Here is a 16,937-nt window from a genome sequence, read left to right on the forward strand (position 1 = left end):
TGTTAGAGAATATATATTTTCCAGTGGAAATAGTGAAAACCAAATACAACTCTAAGCAAGAAATACAAATGACAATGTAATTGATTAAATAAAGTGTTACAACTCAATTCCAATAGATACAAATAAATAGAAAAAGGGATGATGGTGATGGAAAAAGATACAACTCAAAGCATAAATGATACAAATAAGGATGTAGACCATAATAAAGAAATAAGAATAGAAGAACAAAGCATAAACAACTAGAACATTCTTACACTCACACAACCTTAAGTTTAGAGTAGTGAGGATCACCAACTTGAGTAAGGTTCAAGACCTTTGTCTAAAAGCTTATTTCCCCATATTCTCTAAGTACTAAATGACTCTTAAGTTTGGAAATAGCTCTCTGGAATTATCAAGTCTTTTGGTGTATTTTCTAGCCAAGTGTTTTGTTGATAGAATATGGTGTGCTTACAAGTGAGCATTAGGCTCCTATTTATAAAGTTTTGAGACACCCTTTGAATTTCAAATTTTACCAATCCACTTGGTTGTTACCAATGTTTAATTGAATGTTTATGAAATTAAAATGAAGATTTGAGAGTTACATGGGTTGTTCAAAATGTTCAATTTGATCAAATAACAAGATGGGATTTGGTTGTCAGCACCCCAAGCCGCGGCCTGGGATATTCCATGTTGTGGTTGTGAGCTTCTGTCTCCCAGGCCGTCGTAGCCTGGGATGCTCTAGGCTACAGCCTGGAGGCTATTGTAACCTCCCAATTTTGCATCTTTTCTGAAAACGCCACAATACATTTCCCACATGATTTTGTAACATCTATACACCTAATGGAAGTTAAAAACATATCTTTAATAGTCATATCACATTACGGTTTTATGAAATTCAATATTTGAAATATGTAACTCTCAATTTATACATTATTAGGTGATTTTTTGGAAGTTACAAACTAGTAACTAATTTTGTAACTCCAAAAACATGTTACACAATTAGACATACACTTTTGTTCAATTTTTGTAATTCTCAATATTATATTACAATATATGACAAACACATTTTTCACATTACAATATATAAAATAATACAACAGTGCTATAATGTTTTAAATATCTATAAAAATTCGTGCGTAATAGCCATGTGCTGCGTGCCAATTAGATCATCCTCCTAAACACTTAGGTTGAGATTTCGCTAAATAAGTATATAAAATAAATACATTTATAACATCAATTAAGTTAGTTATGTGATAAATATTATTAATAAATGAATACACAAATTTAGAAAAAAGATCGAGAATATAATTAACTTGTTATATAAATCAATATTACAATGTTTCAAATAATTATAAAAGTTCTTGCGCAGTTGTCATTTGTTGCCTTCCACTCATATCATCATTCTAAATGTTTGGATTAAGAATTAATCAAACAAGTACATACCAAAAAAAAAAAAAAAATACATGATGTTAATTGAGTTAGTTATGTGATAAATATCATTAATAAGTGAATATATAAATTTAGAAAATGATTGACAATACAATTGAATTGTTAAAGAAAGTTATATTATAATGTTTCAAATAACTTTAAAAAATATTAGATAAATCACCCTATATATGGTATTTTTAACATTTTTTTACTTTTACTTTTTTTTTTGTTCCCATTTATGTATTTTTCTTTTTTCATTTTTATGTTAACAATTTTTTTTTTCTTTTTACGACTTCTCCTCTACCATTATTCCCTTCTTCATCTCCTTTTCTCGGCAAAACCTGAACCACTTATCTTTTTCTTCTCCTTTTCTTGGAAAAACCAGAGCCCAAGTTCAACTAGACCCCAAGTTCTCTTCTTCTTCTCCTTTTCTAAAAAATCATACCCCAAATTCTCTTTTACTTATGTTCTTCTTCTTGTCTTCTACCAAAATCAGACCCTGAATTCTAATCGGAAACCACCCATGACTGATGGACTTTGGAGACTCGAGACACCGTCAACCACATATAACTTGATTGTGGCTAGAACCCGCAACCCACGCCGTCTATGAATAGGTTCGTTTTCAAATATTTTGTAATTTTGATGTTTAATTCAGTGCTGATTAGTTAAGTGAACTTGTTTTTGTTTGCTTCTGTGGTTTTGAGACTCTTAATATTTGGAATTATTTTGCTTAATTCAATTTTTGAAACTCAACTTTTGGGTATTTTTTGTCAGTTTGTTGCACAATCCTCGGTGATGTTGCAGATTATAGATATCCAACATTAATTTTTGTTTTGAAGACCGTATTGATCTCTGCATTGCTAATGAGAGTGGTATTTTGCAAGAAGTTTTTTTTTTTTTATTATTATTATTATTATTAATCTTCTTTTGGTTTAATGGTCACTGCATTGCTTGATTTGAGCTTGAATGTGTATATGGGTTGTGGATTGAATCCTCTTATAATGAAAAACTCAATAGAAAAGCTTTGAAAAAGTTAGAGGGTGTTTGGCATTGTTTTATGTTTTCTGTTTTCAAAATTGTGTTTTAAAAAATGAGAATAAAAAAGTTTTCAAAATATAATGGTGTTTGGCTATTGTTTTCTAAAAACAGTTTTCAAAAACCAAAAACATGTTTGGATGATAAAAAAACAAGCAGTTTTTAGAAAACATATTTTTTTTACAATAATTGTTTTAATACTTATTATTATGATTTTTTTAATAAAAATGCAATATGTCACATACATATTTAATCTAACTTAGTTATAATATTGCTATTTTTCATATAAATTAACAATATATCATATTGTTTGAAAAAATATATAATCTAAAAAATATCTAAATAATTTTTACAAGTAAAATATCAATAAAATATTATAATGCTTAAAAAATATGAGAAATTTTAAATTTTAAATAAAATATTTAATCTAAAGTATATAGAAAATCACCATTAATCTACAATATGTCCCCATAAACACAATTTGAATACTAAAATTATTTTATAGTAATAAAATATAAGTCTCATTCCCACATTTTGACCAACAATTATAAGGAAAATGGCAACTGCTTCTTCAACTTTAATCTCTCGTGTGTCCTTAATGTATTCCTTTTGTTTTAAACAAGTACATAGCTCGATGAATACATTTTTATCCATTCGCAATAATTCATAGCATGCTCTCTCATGACCACCTAATAACTCTCTCACAAAATCTTCTCCACATAAAGAAGATGTTCTTTGAGGGATTTTCTCGATAAACTTTTCATTGTAATCACTTAAAAAGTTTAGCATCAAAAAATCTGAAAAATCATCAAAATCACTATCTGCAGAAGATGAACTAGAATCATCCATTTGATTACTCTGAATCCTGCAAATTATTTGACATGCATAATAAACTTAGAAAAAAACAATACGTATTTGAAACCAATAACAAAGTCTCCACTAGATTATCTTAACATAACATACTATAATAATGTCAAGCACGCATAAAGTAAAACTCAAAGCCTACACAGTCAAACATATCACAGTATAGTCAAAGCCTATCTAACCAAGCTCTCTTTCTAATAGTAGACATATTAATAAAAATCTCTCTCCAATCTGGATCCTTAAATTTCTCAACAGCTTTCATGTAGGCATCATCACTGACTTCTTCCATTCCTTCGAGGATTTGCATACAATTTGTGAGAGAAAACTCATGATTTTGGCTTCCTCCTCCTTCGGTTGTACTCTTGTATTTTTCAGCTTTAGCTAAAGTGGCCTCTGCTCTTACTTTAGCTACCTCAGTCCATGCAACAATTGCATCACTCATTTGTTGTGATCTTTGTCTCTTAGCTCTTCGCTCTGTACTTGTAGTTGTTGAATTTTTTGTTGAACGTTTAAAAGCATCATCAACAAGCCGAGAGCAACTAGTAGAATCATTCTCATCAATATCATGGGTGTCTATGCGATCAAATTCATTCTCCATTTCCTTTTCATCATCAGTGTTGGGCGGACCTGAATCAGCAGAACGATGGAACTGGCCAGTGGCAGTTGACTTACTAAAAATTAGTTCCAACAATACAAAATGATCACATCCTTTCTTGCGATATTGTGTTGCCTTTGGGTGTGCCTAAAATAAAAAAGAAAACTAGTTTCATCACTTAATTTGATTCAAGACTAATTTTTTATATAAATAATAGACTTAGTTTGTTCTTACCCTTAGATAATTCTGCCATATTTCCTCAGAAGCAACCACAGTATTGGTTTCACGATCCCATCCAAATCCAGTTTGTTTCAACAACTCAGCAAACTCACGATACTTAGTGCGCAACCTATTGAACTTTTGCTTAATTTGTTTAATTAAGTATTTCCGCTTACTTTTAATTTGCAACTCCTCAAGAATTTCCGCCCATGTTTTTGAGCCAAATTGACCACTTGCCATATTTCCTTTATTCACTTCATCAACCATGATATCGATGAAAATCTTCTCTACAGTTGGTCCCCATAAACATGCATCATCAACATCTGTGATCTCAATGGCCATATTTCAAATCTAGCAATATTCCATACCATAAATTATCTTAGAGCATAGCCAATATAAGACACTAAACACAAATATTATAATCAATAAATCCTATTTATTTCCTATTAGCTTATAGCCCCACTCCTTGAGATCAGCCCCTGTCATTGCCTACACAATCATATGATAAAGGAAAGGTCTCTAATGAGGCAATAGTCAAACAAAACACTTCAACTTTAGCCATTGCACATTGCCCAATGCCTAATGCCATATAGAAGAGCAATCTACCATGTCAACCTAGAAAATCAACATTGTTATGTCTTCTCTTTCCAAAATCTATTCCAAGAAAATCCATTGCATATATATACCCTAATATATATCACAGTAAAATTTTATGTAACATAGGATTAATAAATGTGATCAAAGTAGTTTATATTTTAGTGTAACATTGAACTTATGAACTTCAAGTTGAGACAAACACATAGCAATACCAAAAGAATAACATAAATTAAAATAAGATTGTCAAGCAATACATTGATAAAATAATCAATTCAATTGAAAAATTAGAGAAAATAATGCAATAATTACAAATTTTACCTGCAATAAGAACACCCACTTTACTCAATGTTCCACATTTGCCAGACAAGTACTTTCGGGGGTTGCATCCTGAACCTAGAACTGGAAGTGAATCTGAAACACAACAACGAAACAATGATTAGTAACATAAGGAACTTGAAGTTGCAGAGGTTTAATGAAACTATCCTTCAGCTTTGTAGCTTTATCTTTAAACTAGCAAAGATCAGAGAGAAAATATTTATATTCTCTTATTCTTTTTCTTTTGACAGCCATGGCTATAAAATGTTAGCCAATGAAAATGAACACATAAAGTAGAACAAAAGGATATTGTCTTTTAATCTTTTATTCTTCTCCAACTTCTAATCAGAATCCTATTCTGAGGCACCTTTATGCCTTAGAAGAACAATTTCCCTATCTAAACATTCAATACATAAAAAAAGAGCAAAACTCTATTACTTTGCTCCCCTGTGTTCAATCCTTGAAACAAGGTCAAAAAGCTCTACCCTTTATTTGTTTTCATCATTCTTATATAGAAGATTTGATCTTGATATAATCTGTGCCTTTTGTTGAACCAGATTCAAAAGATCATTTTTCACCCTTGCATAATATAACATGGGATTCTGATGTCAATAAGGTAAAGTCTATAATAGGACAAATATGATTTTTGCCCTTGCATTATTGTCTTTTAGAATGCTCCTTAAACTAATTGTTATCAAAAAAAAAAACTTACAAACAAGTCAGTTCTATTGATCAGCAATGGCATAGAAGTAACAAAAGTCATATATGTTTTTCACTTTTCATGCAATATTATTATATTATGATATATAATACAACCATTAATTGGAGTCATATCCTATTAAAGATTAATAATTACACACCCACATTCCCTGTGACCAATATGACTAGGAGGTACTAGAAACCACTGAAGATTAACAAGGCCACAACAACCGTACTGTACTCACTTATTAAAGCACTTTATAGCCTCACAGCATTTTAAATACCTCCAAAATTTTGACCATGAATTTATTGCTTTTTTAACTACCTCATAATATCACAAGCTAAGGGTCTCTTTAGTGCACCCCCCTCTTATAGTGGTAATCTATGGCACTGAAATGGGCGCATGGCTTTCTGTTGTGACAATTTTCAGGTCCATGAAGAGGGTAAAGATTTCCGTGAAAAAAAGGGCCTCAAAGATATCTATATATATGACCAAAAGCAAACCATTCAGTGAGTGTTGAAGGGTTGATCTAATTTTCCATTAGAAGCAAGTAATTTTCCATTGAATACAGTAAGAACAGATCAGTTAGTGATCACAATTAAATTTTTGACAGTCTGTTCTATCTTTTATTTGTTTGGTTTATTTATGATAACTGAGCTAACAAGGACAGTTTCATTGATTGAAAGTGTGTTCAATCACTCCAAATCTGTCATAGATTCGGCCTAAAATGCCAAGTAGCATTTGAATTTTTAAAACAGAATGTTAAGTTGAAAAAAGAAACACCATGAATTCGTAAATAAACCTCAGATCACTTTCAATTATTATAGAATCCCGATTCCATCTCCCTACTTGAATCATGAAGAGTAGGAGATTTTCAATTCAATTTTGCTTCATACTTTCACAAGGGATAGTCACAACAACAATTTGAAAGAACATGGAGCATAGCACAATGTTTTTGCACATTAGAAACAAGTGGTGCAATAAAATTGCAAAAGAGAGATAGTATTCAGTACCATATTTGATAGAAGACAATAGGACAAAAGATTTTAATGAATCCATATATATGAAACAGATATATATATAACTCCAACAGGGCTGCCGGGTACGGATTCATATATATGAAACAGATATATATATATGCAAGAGTTGCAGTACCGAAACAATCTATACAAGTTCTATATAACAAACTTCCACATGTAATCATCCAAATACAACAATACCCATAAACACACTCAAAGGGGTCTTTCATCAATCAACACTGTTAAGGATTTGACCACATATATATATATATGTATATATTTATAGAGTAGCTAGCTATATATAGCCACAATCACAAAGATATATGTTATTATTTGATATATTAATCACAAACCAGCTAATATGTGAATATTCAAAACTTGGTCAAGCTCAAAATACATGAAATCCATGACTATACATATGAGACACTCATACCCAGCTGCTAAATGGCAAAACGCCAAGGAAGAACTCTATATTTATGTATATATAAATATATAGAAGGAGATACCTTAAAAAATCAGGCGAATGGCAGAGTGAAGGTCTAGTTGCAACATCAAGATATGATCTGGAAAAGAGGATCAAAGACCTTTCTATGTGAGGAGATGTTAAATTAGAAGAGAAAAAAAAATTAGGGCACAAAAGTGTGTAAGATAAGAAGAACACACCATTAAAATGTTGAGAGAAGTTTCAGTCAGCAGAGAACAATTGATTTGTGCGTGGAGAATGTCCTCAGAGGCGGAGAGATGGAGGAGAAGGAGCTCAGAGCTCCATTGCTGCTTCTTCTATTTTCGTCGAGAGGGAAAAATGAGAAAACTGAGAACTACTTTTGAAAACATAGATAAGGTGTTTTCTAAATTCTTGTCTTTTTTAACTCAGTTTTTTAAAAACTGTTCTCAAAAAACAAAGCCAAACACATCATTTGTTTTCCAAAAACAATTTTCTATTTTTTAGAACAGAAAACTGTTTCTGAGTTAATGAGCCAAACAGGCCCTTACTTACTATAATTATTGCTTTAGTTGTATTCAGAATCATATTGATATGCGCACACTACGCTTTAGAGTACTTTTGATAGGAGGTATTGCATTACTTTCTAATGTATCAATCTTGTTTGTGAAGTTTCTACCACAAATTAAAAATGGAGTTTGATATCATTACTGAATACTATTCTTTATTTGAAAAAAAAAAAAAAGTGAGTTAACTCCATGGAAATAATTATTTTTTAATTCTTTATATCAAAAGAAACTTTAAAACTCATTATTCATCTATTTGGACTTTTAATTCTAGTATGAATAGGTTTGCTTTGGGACTCTATGGTTTTGGGACTCTTAATTTTAGTCTGAATAGGTTTGTTTTTTTGCTTAACACTATCTAGTATCCACTATGATGCTAATAGGATTTCCATGATATCCCTCTTGAAAATTTGGTGTCATGGCTTTGTAAATTGACGATGGAGATTGATAATAAGCTTAGAAGTCAAGCCAGTCAATTCTTTTTGGGCAAAAAGGGCAGTGCTGGTGTTTCGCAGCAAAAGCCAGCATCAGTGGCAGAAAATTTTAGAAGAATTACATAAAGTTTTCGGAGTCAAGGTGGACTCCACTTTTGTGTCTGATGATAGAATAATTATTTGGTGTCCCCGTTAAGGCTTACAACAGGAACTAATACGTAGAAGGGAGATTACTATTGCAGGAGACATGCAGGTGTTTTTTCAACCGTGGAATTGGAATAATCAGGAGGCAAATAGGAAAGTCAGCTGTTTCCAAAATTGGATTGGGATCGAAGGCATTCCTCTGAATATCTGGAATATTCACGTGTTCAAGGTCATTGGGGCTATTTGTGGTGGTTTAATGGCAGTGGACAAAGGATCGTTAGAGATGAGAGATATCTCTTTTGCCCGGCTGAGACATTTTGGAGATTGCAATGGCTTCATTCCGGGTTCAATCTCCCTGCCGTATGAAGGAAGCAGCATAGTTTTAAAGCTTTTCAAACTGGATGATCAGCCTTTTCAATCCAAAGGTGGTGACCGGAGTTTGTGGGTTAAGAAGGTGGTTGACGACAAAGGAGTACAGACTGAGGCAAATCAAAGATCAAGGAGGAAAATCTGGGTTAGAAAACAACCCAGAATCCGGTGGCTGAGTCTGAGATTCCGGAGCCGCTGACAGAGATTCAGAAGGTTGTATTTTCAGGTTTGATGGCGCCGGTGGTAGGGGGTGCAGCGTCTGAGATGTTGCCGGAGGTCAACCATAACGTTTCCCTGTCGCTGGGGGAATTTATTTCGGATCCGGATTTCCAGGAGGGTGATCACGAGAAAACAGGGAGGGTTACGCTATCCTCATGCTACTCCTTAAAGTCTATTTTTAATAGACTTTTTTCAGATCTATCCATCTCAGAAAAGGAAAGAGAGGACACGTGTTTTAGTTATTTGTTATCTAAATTCACATGTCCAAAAAGGAAATTCAAATTTGCCCTTTATGTTGGACATTTGGGCTGGGCCTTGTCTTTGGAAAACAGGGCCTTCTCTTTTAAAATTAATTTAACCCATGTCAGGGCTCTCTTCATTCCAAATGACTTGGGAGTGGGCTGCCGGCCATGGAGGGTTTTTAAGAATAATAGGACCAGGCCCATTCGAATTATTAGAAGCCCAAAACCTTGTGAGGCCTTCGGCAAGGGGAGAGTTTCTCTTTGGACAGATCACTCAATAAAGACTTTTAGCCGTGGGGTTGTTTCTCTTCAACAATCAGAAAAGGAAGAGACTAGCCTTGAGTTTTCAACTAGAAGCCTGAAAGTGTATCATCGTAAGCCAAAGGATGCTTTTCCAGTAAGAAATTCTCTTTTAGAAGAACAGTTAGAGACAATGATGGATACAGGACAAGATTTGGCAGAGGAAGAGTTCTTTACACCGGTGGAAGATGGTCCTTCGGAAATTTGTAGTTCAGAGGAGGAGGATTTAGCTTTAGACTCGGATGTTGACAAGGAGGATATGGAAGATATCGTAGTCCAAGCTAGAAGGTTGTGGTGCGAAGAAGAGGAAGGGGTAAATTCTGAGGCAAAACTGGATCCTGGTTGTGAGGTAGAGGGCGTGGGTTTAGAGGCGGAAACTGCAGAAGAGGCGGATAGCCCTCATGATCTTTCAAGGCTTGTTCTGGTGATGGAATCTTATGGAATTTCTCTACTACCTAGTAATCTAGGGGAGGAAGAGAAAGGAAGCCCTTCATCTTTGCCTAAAAAGAGTGCACGTGAACTTAAAAAACTTGAGTTTAATGTGAATTATGAGAATAGGAGAATGTTTGGGTGTCGTAAGTTCTCATGAAGATTTTATCATGGAATGTAAGGGGAAGTGGTAATAAAGAGAAGCGGAGGGCGATAAAAGAAACCATTTGAAAGGTCAATCCTGACCTTATTGTGCTCCAAGAGGTGAAAAAGGATAAATTAGACAGAAGTTTTATAGGTAGTATTTGGAGATCCAGATTTAAAGCTTGGATTTATCAGCAGCCGTTGGGTAGATCAGGCGGGACGTTAGCTGTTTGGGATACTCGTAGTGTTTCTGTTTCGGATTCCTTGGTTGGGGAGTTCACCATTTCCATTCATATTGAAGCTGAGGGTAAGAACCCTTGGTGGTTTACCGGTGTTTATGGGCCAGTGGTTTATGGTAAAAGGGAGAGTTTTTGGGATGAGTTGGCTGGTTTACAGGTCATTTGTGGTAGTCATTGGTGTCTAGGGGGAGATTTTAATGTGGTTAGGAGAGGAGATGAAAAACTGAATAGCGTGACCAACACTAGAAGTATGAAGAATTTTGATGCGTTGATTAGAGAGATGAACTTGGTGGATCCTAAGCTCCATAATGGCCGTTTCACTTGGTCTAACTTCAGACAGAGGCCTATCTGTAGTAGGCTCGATAGATTTTTATTTTCGCCCTTGTGGACTGAGTTCTATCCTTTCATTTGTCAGGAAGTGTTGGTTCGCATAGTCTCAGATCATTGTCCGATTGTGTTGGACTCCAATCCTCCTTCATGGGGTCCCAGCCCTTTCAGATTTGATAATCCCTGGCTTGAGCATAAGGATTTCAAGGTGTTTTGTTAAAAGTGGTGGAACTCGTCTAACATGATGAGGTGGTCGGGATATGGGTTCATGGAAAAGCTTTCTTTGGTTAAAGACAAAGTTAGGGGGTGGAGTAAGGAGGTTTTTAGTTCAAGAACTTTGCTTAAACATTCACTGGAAAGAAGGATGTTCGAGTTGGATAGGTTAGAGGAAGGTGGACAGTGGAATGATCATCTTCTTTCGGAGCGAAGGAAGATTAAGGAAGAATGGCAGCAAGTTGTATTTGAAGAGGATAGAGGAGTTTGGTTTAAGTCAAAATGTCAATGGGCAAAACAAGGAGATTCTAATTCCAAGCTCTTTCATAGTATCCTAAGCGCACGTAAAGCTAGGAATTTCATCTCCCGAATTGAGCAAGAGGATGGGACTATCCTTGACAAGGATGTTGATATAGAAAAGGCAATTGTTGATTTTTACTCCTCGTTGTATTCTTCGGTCCCTAGGAGGTGGAGTGGTGTCGAAGGCATTTCTTGGGAGCCTATTCCCTCATTCTTGTCCTCTCTCATTGAGAGGCCGTTCTCGGAAGAGGAAATTCGTCGGTCAGTTTTTGATTGTGATGGGTCTAAGGCTCCGGGTCCCGATGGATTCTCTTTGGCTTTCTATCAGGTTAATTGGGATACGGTTAAGAGTGATCTCCAAGCAGTGTTCGATGTTTTCTTTAAGGATGGGGTTATTCATCGGAGGACCAATGAAACTTACATTTGCCTAATTCCGAAGAAGTTGGATAGTTGTCGGGTGTGAGATTTTAGGCCAATTAGTTTGGTCACTAGTCTCTATAAGATTATTTCAAAGGTGTTGGCTGGTCGTCTTAGAGGGGTTCTCTCTGATACTATAGCTGAGACTCAAGGAGCCTTTGTAGAGGGCAGGCAAATCTTGGATACAGTGTTGGTGGCTAATGAGGCAGTGGAGGAGTATCGGAGTAAAGGCAAGAAGGGCTGGGTTTTCAAAATTGATTTTGCTATGGCTTATGATTGTGTAGATTGGGATTTCCTGGGATTCGTTCTGGAAAAGAAATGTTTTGGTGTAGTTTGGAGAAAGTGGATTCTGGGTTGTTTGTCTACTACATCTTTCTCCGTGTTTTTAAATGGGAGACCGAGGGGGAAATTTAAAGGTTCTAGAGGTCTTCGCCAAGGTGATTCCCTTTCACCTTTCTTGTTTACCTTGGTGGTTGATGTTTTGGGCAAGATGGTGGATAAGGCCAAGAGCGTCTCGGCCTTGCGAGGTTTCAAAGTAGGGAAAGATTTGGTGGAAGTCAGCCATCTTCAGTTCGCAGACGACTAAGTGTACTCCCTTGCTTGGAAGCATGAAATGAAACTGTTCAAAAGCATTGTTTATAATTTTTTTGACTCAAAAGGCATATATCTAATTTTCTCAAGTCAAAGGCGAATCATTTTGAAACACGCATTATAACAAAGAAAAGTTGATTTTGATTTCAAAAGCAAGGAAAACAATTTAGGAGGTAACCAACCATTTGTTGAATGCTTACTTAGCTGTTGCTCAGTGTTAGATAGACTTAATAGTTCAAATTTTGATGTATCTAAATCCATTTTTTATAAATGTATATGTTTTCTCAGGTTGTAGAAGCTTTTAAGGAGTCATGGTTCATACACAGTTTTCGTCCGCATCTCCTCCATCCCAAACAAATATTCCAACTTCTATATCTAATATGAAATCAGTAGTTGCTTCTTATAGTGAAGCAAGAGTGAAGAAAAGGCTTTATAATAGCAAACATGAAGCTAGGAAAGCAAAAAGAACCAAAAAGAGCTAATTAACTATTAAAGAACCTTGTGAATCCCCTCCTAAGGTACATTTTCAATTTCTTTCACTTTAGCAATGGTTCTTGAAGTCCCTATGTTTTGCTGTTCTTATTATTAGGCTGCTTAGGTTGGTTGTTTATTATCTATTATGGTGCTTTGCTGCTTTTAGGTTGCTTTATGGGTTGCTATATTTTCTTAAGGGTTGTTTTCTATGTTGCTATATAGTTGCAAGGGTTTCTAAATAGGTTGTTGTGTGGGTTTATGGTTTCCATGTTGTCTATGGGTTTCTTAGGAGTTTATAGGATTGCTTAATAATTTGCTCTATATGTTGTTGATGAGTATTATGGGTTGCTTTGGACTTTCGAAGGTTGTTTAACTGGTTGCTGTGTGGGTTGCTTAATTGGTCTGTGTAGATTGTTTTCTATGTTGCTATAGATGGTTGTTGTATTGCTCCAATGGTTGCTTAAGAGGTTGTTGTGTGGTTTCTTACTCTGTTATTTATGGGTTGCTTTGAATTTTATAAGGTTGCTTTATTTGTTGCTAGAAATGGTTGCTATTGAGGGTTGTTGCATTGTTTCAAGGGTTGTTTAATTAGTTGTTGGTTGCTTAACTGGTTGTTGTGTGGGTTGCTTAATTGGTTGTTGTGTAGATTGTTTTCTATGTTGCTATAGATGGTAGCTTATTGTTTCAATGGTTGCTTAAGAGGTTTTTGTGTGGTTTCTTACTATGTTGTTTATGGGTTACTTTGAAGTTTATAGGGTTGATTTATTTTGTTGCTAGAAATAGTTGCTATTGAGGGTTGTTGCATTGTTTCAAGGGTTGTTTATCTGGTTGCTGCGTGACTGATTGTTGTGTGAGTTGTTTCTATGTTGCTATAGAGGGTTGTTGTATTATTTCAAGTGTTGCTTAAGAGATTATTGTGTGGGTTTCTTGCCATGTTGTTTATGGGTTGCTTAAGAGTTTATAGGGTTGTTTTATATGTTGCTACCTAGGTTTGCTATATTGTTCAAGGGTTGCTTACTTGGTTTCTGTGTCAGTTTCTTACAATGTTGATTTATGGATTGCTTATTAGTAGTTTATAGGGTTGCTTACCAGATTATTTTATATGTTGTTAATGTGTATTATGGGTTGATTAGAAGTTTCAACAGTTGCTTAATTGGTTGTTGTGTGAGTTGCTTAATAGGTTGATGTGTGTTGGTTAATAGGTTGTTGTGGGTTGCTTTTGTAGTTTCGATGGTTAATTAACATGTTTCTTTATGTGTTGCTGATTGTGGCTTAATTTATTAATATTTGTATTTTGCTATTTAATTTGGTGTGTTCTATTGCTATGTTTTGTAGGGTATGAATTTCCTAATTCATCCGAATAATCGATGTTCTTCAAAATTTTCTTCTACAATCAAACATTCACAAATTTAAGCTATCCTCCAAAAGCTTTCACCGAAGCAAGTTAGTGAATTTGGTAATTCATGTTTTGGTCATTTCCTAATCCTGCCAGAGTTCACAATGCAACATCAACTTATCCATAATCTATTGCTCAGAGAGTTGCAACAACCCAACGAACTTGAGATTTGGGTTGGTATAAATGGAATGAAGTTTCGTTTTGGGATAAGGGAGTTTGCATTGGTCACAAGTTTACATTGTTTGGGATCAACAGATAAGATGAAATATGTTACGAAGAATGATGGTCTTTATTCTACATATTTTAAGGACCATTTGAAGATCAATAAGAAAATTCTTAAGGAATGCTTTGATGGGGAACGGTGGCAAAATGATGAGGATGCTTTGAAGAATTTATTGATGCATTTTTTGTAGAATTTCTTGCTTAGTTCTTATGTTACTAATATTGTCCTAAGAGAAGACTTCAAGATTATAGATAGTGGTGAGTTTTTTTAATTTCCTTGTGGTAAGGAAGTTTTCAAGGGCACTATTGAATCTTTGAAGAAACGGGTTGTTGGAAATAAAAGTAAAAAAGAGAGGAACAAAGATGAAAAGAAAAAAAGACAAGTCTTATTATAGGTTGCTTAGGTTTCTATATGTATTTCAAGTATGGTTTTTTTAGTGTTTCCCATACTAGAATGGAAGATATTGTCATCTTTCTCATGGATCAATCACATGCATTAACAAATGGTCAAGCAAAACTCAGTCTTCATTCTCAGAGGTGATCGATGTGTTGTCTTTTGAATGTTGCGGAGGTATTTTTATTTTTAGTAATATGCTTTTAATGTTATATTGTATAAATATTTAACTTTTTTTTATTTACAGTTGAAATTGAGGAATCTATATCCTACTTTTGAGGAGAGAAATTTTCAGAAATGAAGACTTTGTTTCCAAAAGAAAAAGATGCTCTTGAGGTTGACAGTGATGTTCTTGAAAATGCTAGAGTTGCTTATGGAATTGTAGCAACCAATTCTAGAGTTGCTGCAGTAGGAGATGATGACTTTGTGGAGACTCCTCCTCAGTTTGTTGCTAGTGGTTCTTCACATTCTTTGCCTGCTATTTGTCCTCAGTCAGCTGCTGGCGGTTGTTCATCTCCTATGTCTGATATGCCTCAAGCTTCGCTAAGCAGCATGCATGCACAGTTGCGAGCTTTAGAAGCATGCAACAAGAGATTAGAAGAAAGCAACATAAGATTAGAAACAAGCAACACGAGATTGGAAGAAAGCAACAAGGTTGTCATTTATAAGTTATCTTCATTGAAGAGTGATGTTCAGGAAGGCATTTTAAAGCTTCATAATCTATTTAGTTCCTATTTTTTAGGGAAACAGGTATGTATTGTTTTATGGATCTTTTTTGAACTTTTTGTGCTTTGTCCTATTATTATTTGTTCCTTAGTTTTTATTTTTGTTTTGTATGTTTATTGTTTAATAGGATTCTCATGGTAGTGATGATAGTCGTCTTAATGAGACAAGAACCAAGAGACGACATGAAGAAAAGATTGTTGAGTTGAACACTATTGAAGAAAATTATATTGAGGAGGAGGGCAAGACCAAAATTGTTGATGATGATATGGTTGAAAATAATTCAAAAGAAGAAGATGAAAAAGAGGACGAGTCTGAAGAAGAAGAGGTGCATCTATCTAATGAAGATAATGATGAAAATGAGGGTGATGATGCTGATGATGATGAAGACAATGAAAAGTTTGTTGGACGAGACAATGATGGTAAAGAAGAAGAGAAAGGTGATAATGATGAAAAATATAGTGGAGGAAAGAATGATGAAGATGCTAAGGTTGAGTTTATTTTATTTTGCAAAAAAACTTATAAATATATTTATATCATATATATGTTTTTTTCTTGCTTATTTGTATGTTTATTTTGTAGATTGATAATTGTCATGGTATTTGTGAAGTTCTATCTCAAGTTGACCAGGTTGCTGAAGTTGATGGAGTTGCAACTTAGGTTGCTGGTGAGGTTGCTGACATTGTGTTAAAGGTTGCTGGTGAGGTTGTTGAAGTTGCAGCCCTAGTTGCTGAGCTTTCTGAAGTTGCATTTTGAGTTGCTGAAGATCCAGAAGTTGTTGGAGTTGCAACTCAGGTTGCTGGTTAGGTTTCCGGTGAGATTGTCGAGGTTTCTGGTGAGATTGCTCAAGTTGCATCGGCAATTGCTGAAGATCTAAAAATGTCTATTTTGGATTCTTTATTGGACATCAAATTGGAGGAGGCTATGCAAAATGCTTATAAAATTATAGATGCGATAAAAGCAACTTGGGGTATAGTTTTATTCATTGTTTCCTCATTTATTTAAAGTTATTTTGTATTACACAGTTTATGGTCTTTTGAGCTATTTAAATGAATTATGTTGTTTTGGCATATAGTTGTTGTAGTTGTTTATATGGTTGTTTTGGTTGCTGTAATGGTGTATTTTTTTTGGATTTTGTTCAAACTACAATTTTTTATTCAATTTTATTTTTTGTTTCTTATGTTTACTTTCTTTACAATTATGTATTTTTATAGGTATCTCATATTCCTTGCACAACTATTATCCCTTATGTTGGTAGTTGCGAGAGTAACTTGGGATATGTTACTCCTGCTCTACTAAAAAGGACAATTAAGATTCCACCATGCTTGCAATCACTTTTTTTTTTGCAAACATTTTGTTCTTCTTCTGGGCAAAGTAGTGTGATTCAATTGTAATGTCCCGACTAACTCTATGACCTCGGACCATTAAAAATACTAAGCATAACTACTATTTTGGAATACATGCATAAAATAATAGAACTTTATTATAAAAATCCAAAATACAAGATCTCATTGTTATTACATAAAAATATAAAGAAAATTTAAACATTTAGTTAATTGTTCAAATACTAAATGCGGAAAACATAAATACGTAAATTAAAA

General features: G+C 34.4%; 2 protein-coding genes across 17 annotated transcripts; one reads left to right on the forward strand and one right to left on the reverse strand.

The window, feature by feature from the left end:
• Positions 1-1,699: 1,699 nt before the first annotated feature.
• On the forward strand, positions 1,700-16,406 carry LOC133822495 (uncharacterized). 15 transcript variants are annotated; one of them, XM_062254850.1, is made up of 7 exons: positions 1,700-2,021; positions 2,182-2,279; positions 6,162-6,241; positions 12,416-12,645; positions 13,937-14,756; positions 14,861-15,363; positions 15,467-16,406. In XM_062254850.1, exons 6-7 carry the CDS (start codon positions 14,911-14,913, stop codon positions 16,025-16,027), a joined length of 1,014 nt encoding a protein of 337 aa, XP_062110834.1. In that variant the 5' UTR covers positions 1,700-2,021; positions 2,182-2,279; positions 6,162-6,241; positions 12,416-12,645; positions 13,937-14,756; positions 14,861-14,910; the 3' UTR covers positions 16,028-16,406. The 15 variants fall into 15 exon arrangements, 11 of the variants coding, with proteins under 11 accessions (XP_062110834.1, XP_062110837.1, XP_062110832.1 ...); XM_062254853.1 differs by lacking the exon at positions 2,182-2,279 and adding an exon at positions 5,590-5,648; XR_009887903.1 differs by lacking the exon at positions 15,467-16,406 and having other exon boundaries at positions 6,162-12,300; positions 14,861-14,996.
• Positions 3,265-5,191, reverse strand: LOC133822496 (L10-interacting MYB domain-containing protein-like). Of its 2 annotated transcripts, none has more exons than XM_062254857.1 (3): positions 5,036-5,191; positions 4,136-4,471; positions 3,265-4,048 (listed from the first exon to the last, which is right to left on the reverse strand). In XM_062254857.1, the coding sequence occupies exons 2-3, from the start codon at positions 4,460-4,462 to the stop codon at positions 3,473-3,475; spliced, it is 903 nt and encodes a 300-aa protein (XP_062110841.1). In that variant the 5' UTR covers positions 4,463-4,471; positions 5,036-5,191; the 3' UTR covers positions 3,265-3,472. The 2 variants fall into 2 exon arrangements, with proteins under 2 accessions (XP_062110841.1, XP_062110842.1); XM_062254858.1 differs by having other exon boundaries at positions 5,055-5,158.
• Positions 16,407-16,937: the final 531 nt, after the last annotated feature.

This window comes from Humulus lupulus, chromosome 3, assembly GCF_963169125.1.
Source record: "Humulus lupulus chromosome 3, drHumLupu1.1, whole genome shotgun sequence".
In the NCBI taxonomy this organism is placed as follows: Eukaryota; Viridiplantae; Streptophyta; class Magnoliopsida; order Rosales; family Cannabaceae; genus Humulus; species Humulus lupulus.

Coding starts and splice junctions, on each gene's coding strand:
- LOC133822496 (XM_062254857.1), bottom strand. CDS start 4,462: ATGGCCATTGAGATCACAGATGTTGATGATGCATGTTTATGGGGACCA. Junction 4,049..4,135: donor TATGGCAGAATTATCTAAGG/GTAAGAACAAAC, acceptor TTTTTATTTTAG/GCACACCCAAAGGCAACACA.
- LOC133822495 (XM_062254850.1), top strand. CDS start 14,911: ATGAAGACTTTGTTTCCAAAAGAAAAAGATGCTCTTGAGGTTGACAGT. Junction 15,364..15,466: donor CCTATTTTTTAGGGAAACAG/GTATGTATTGTT, acceptor ATTGTTTAATAG/GATTCTCATGGTAGTGATGA.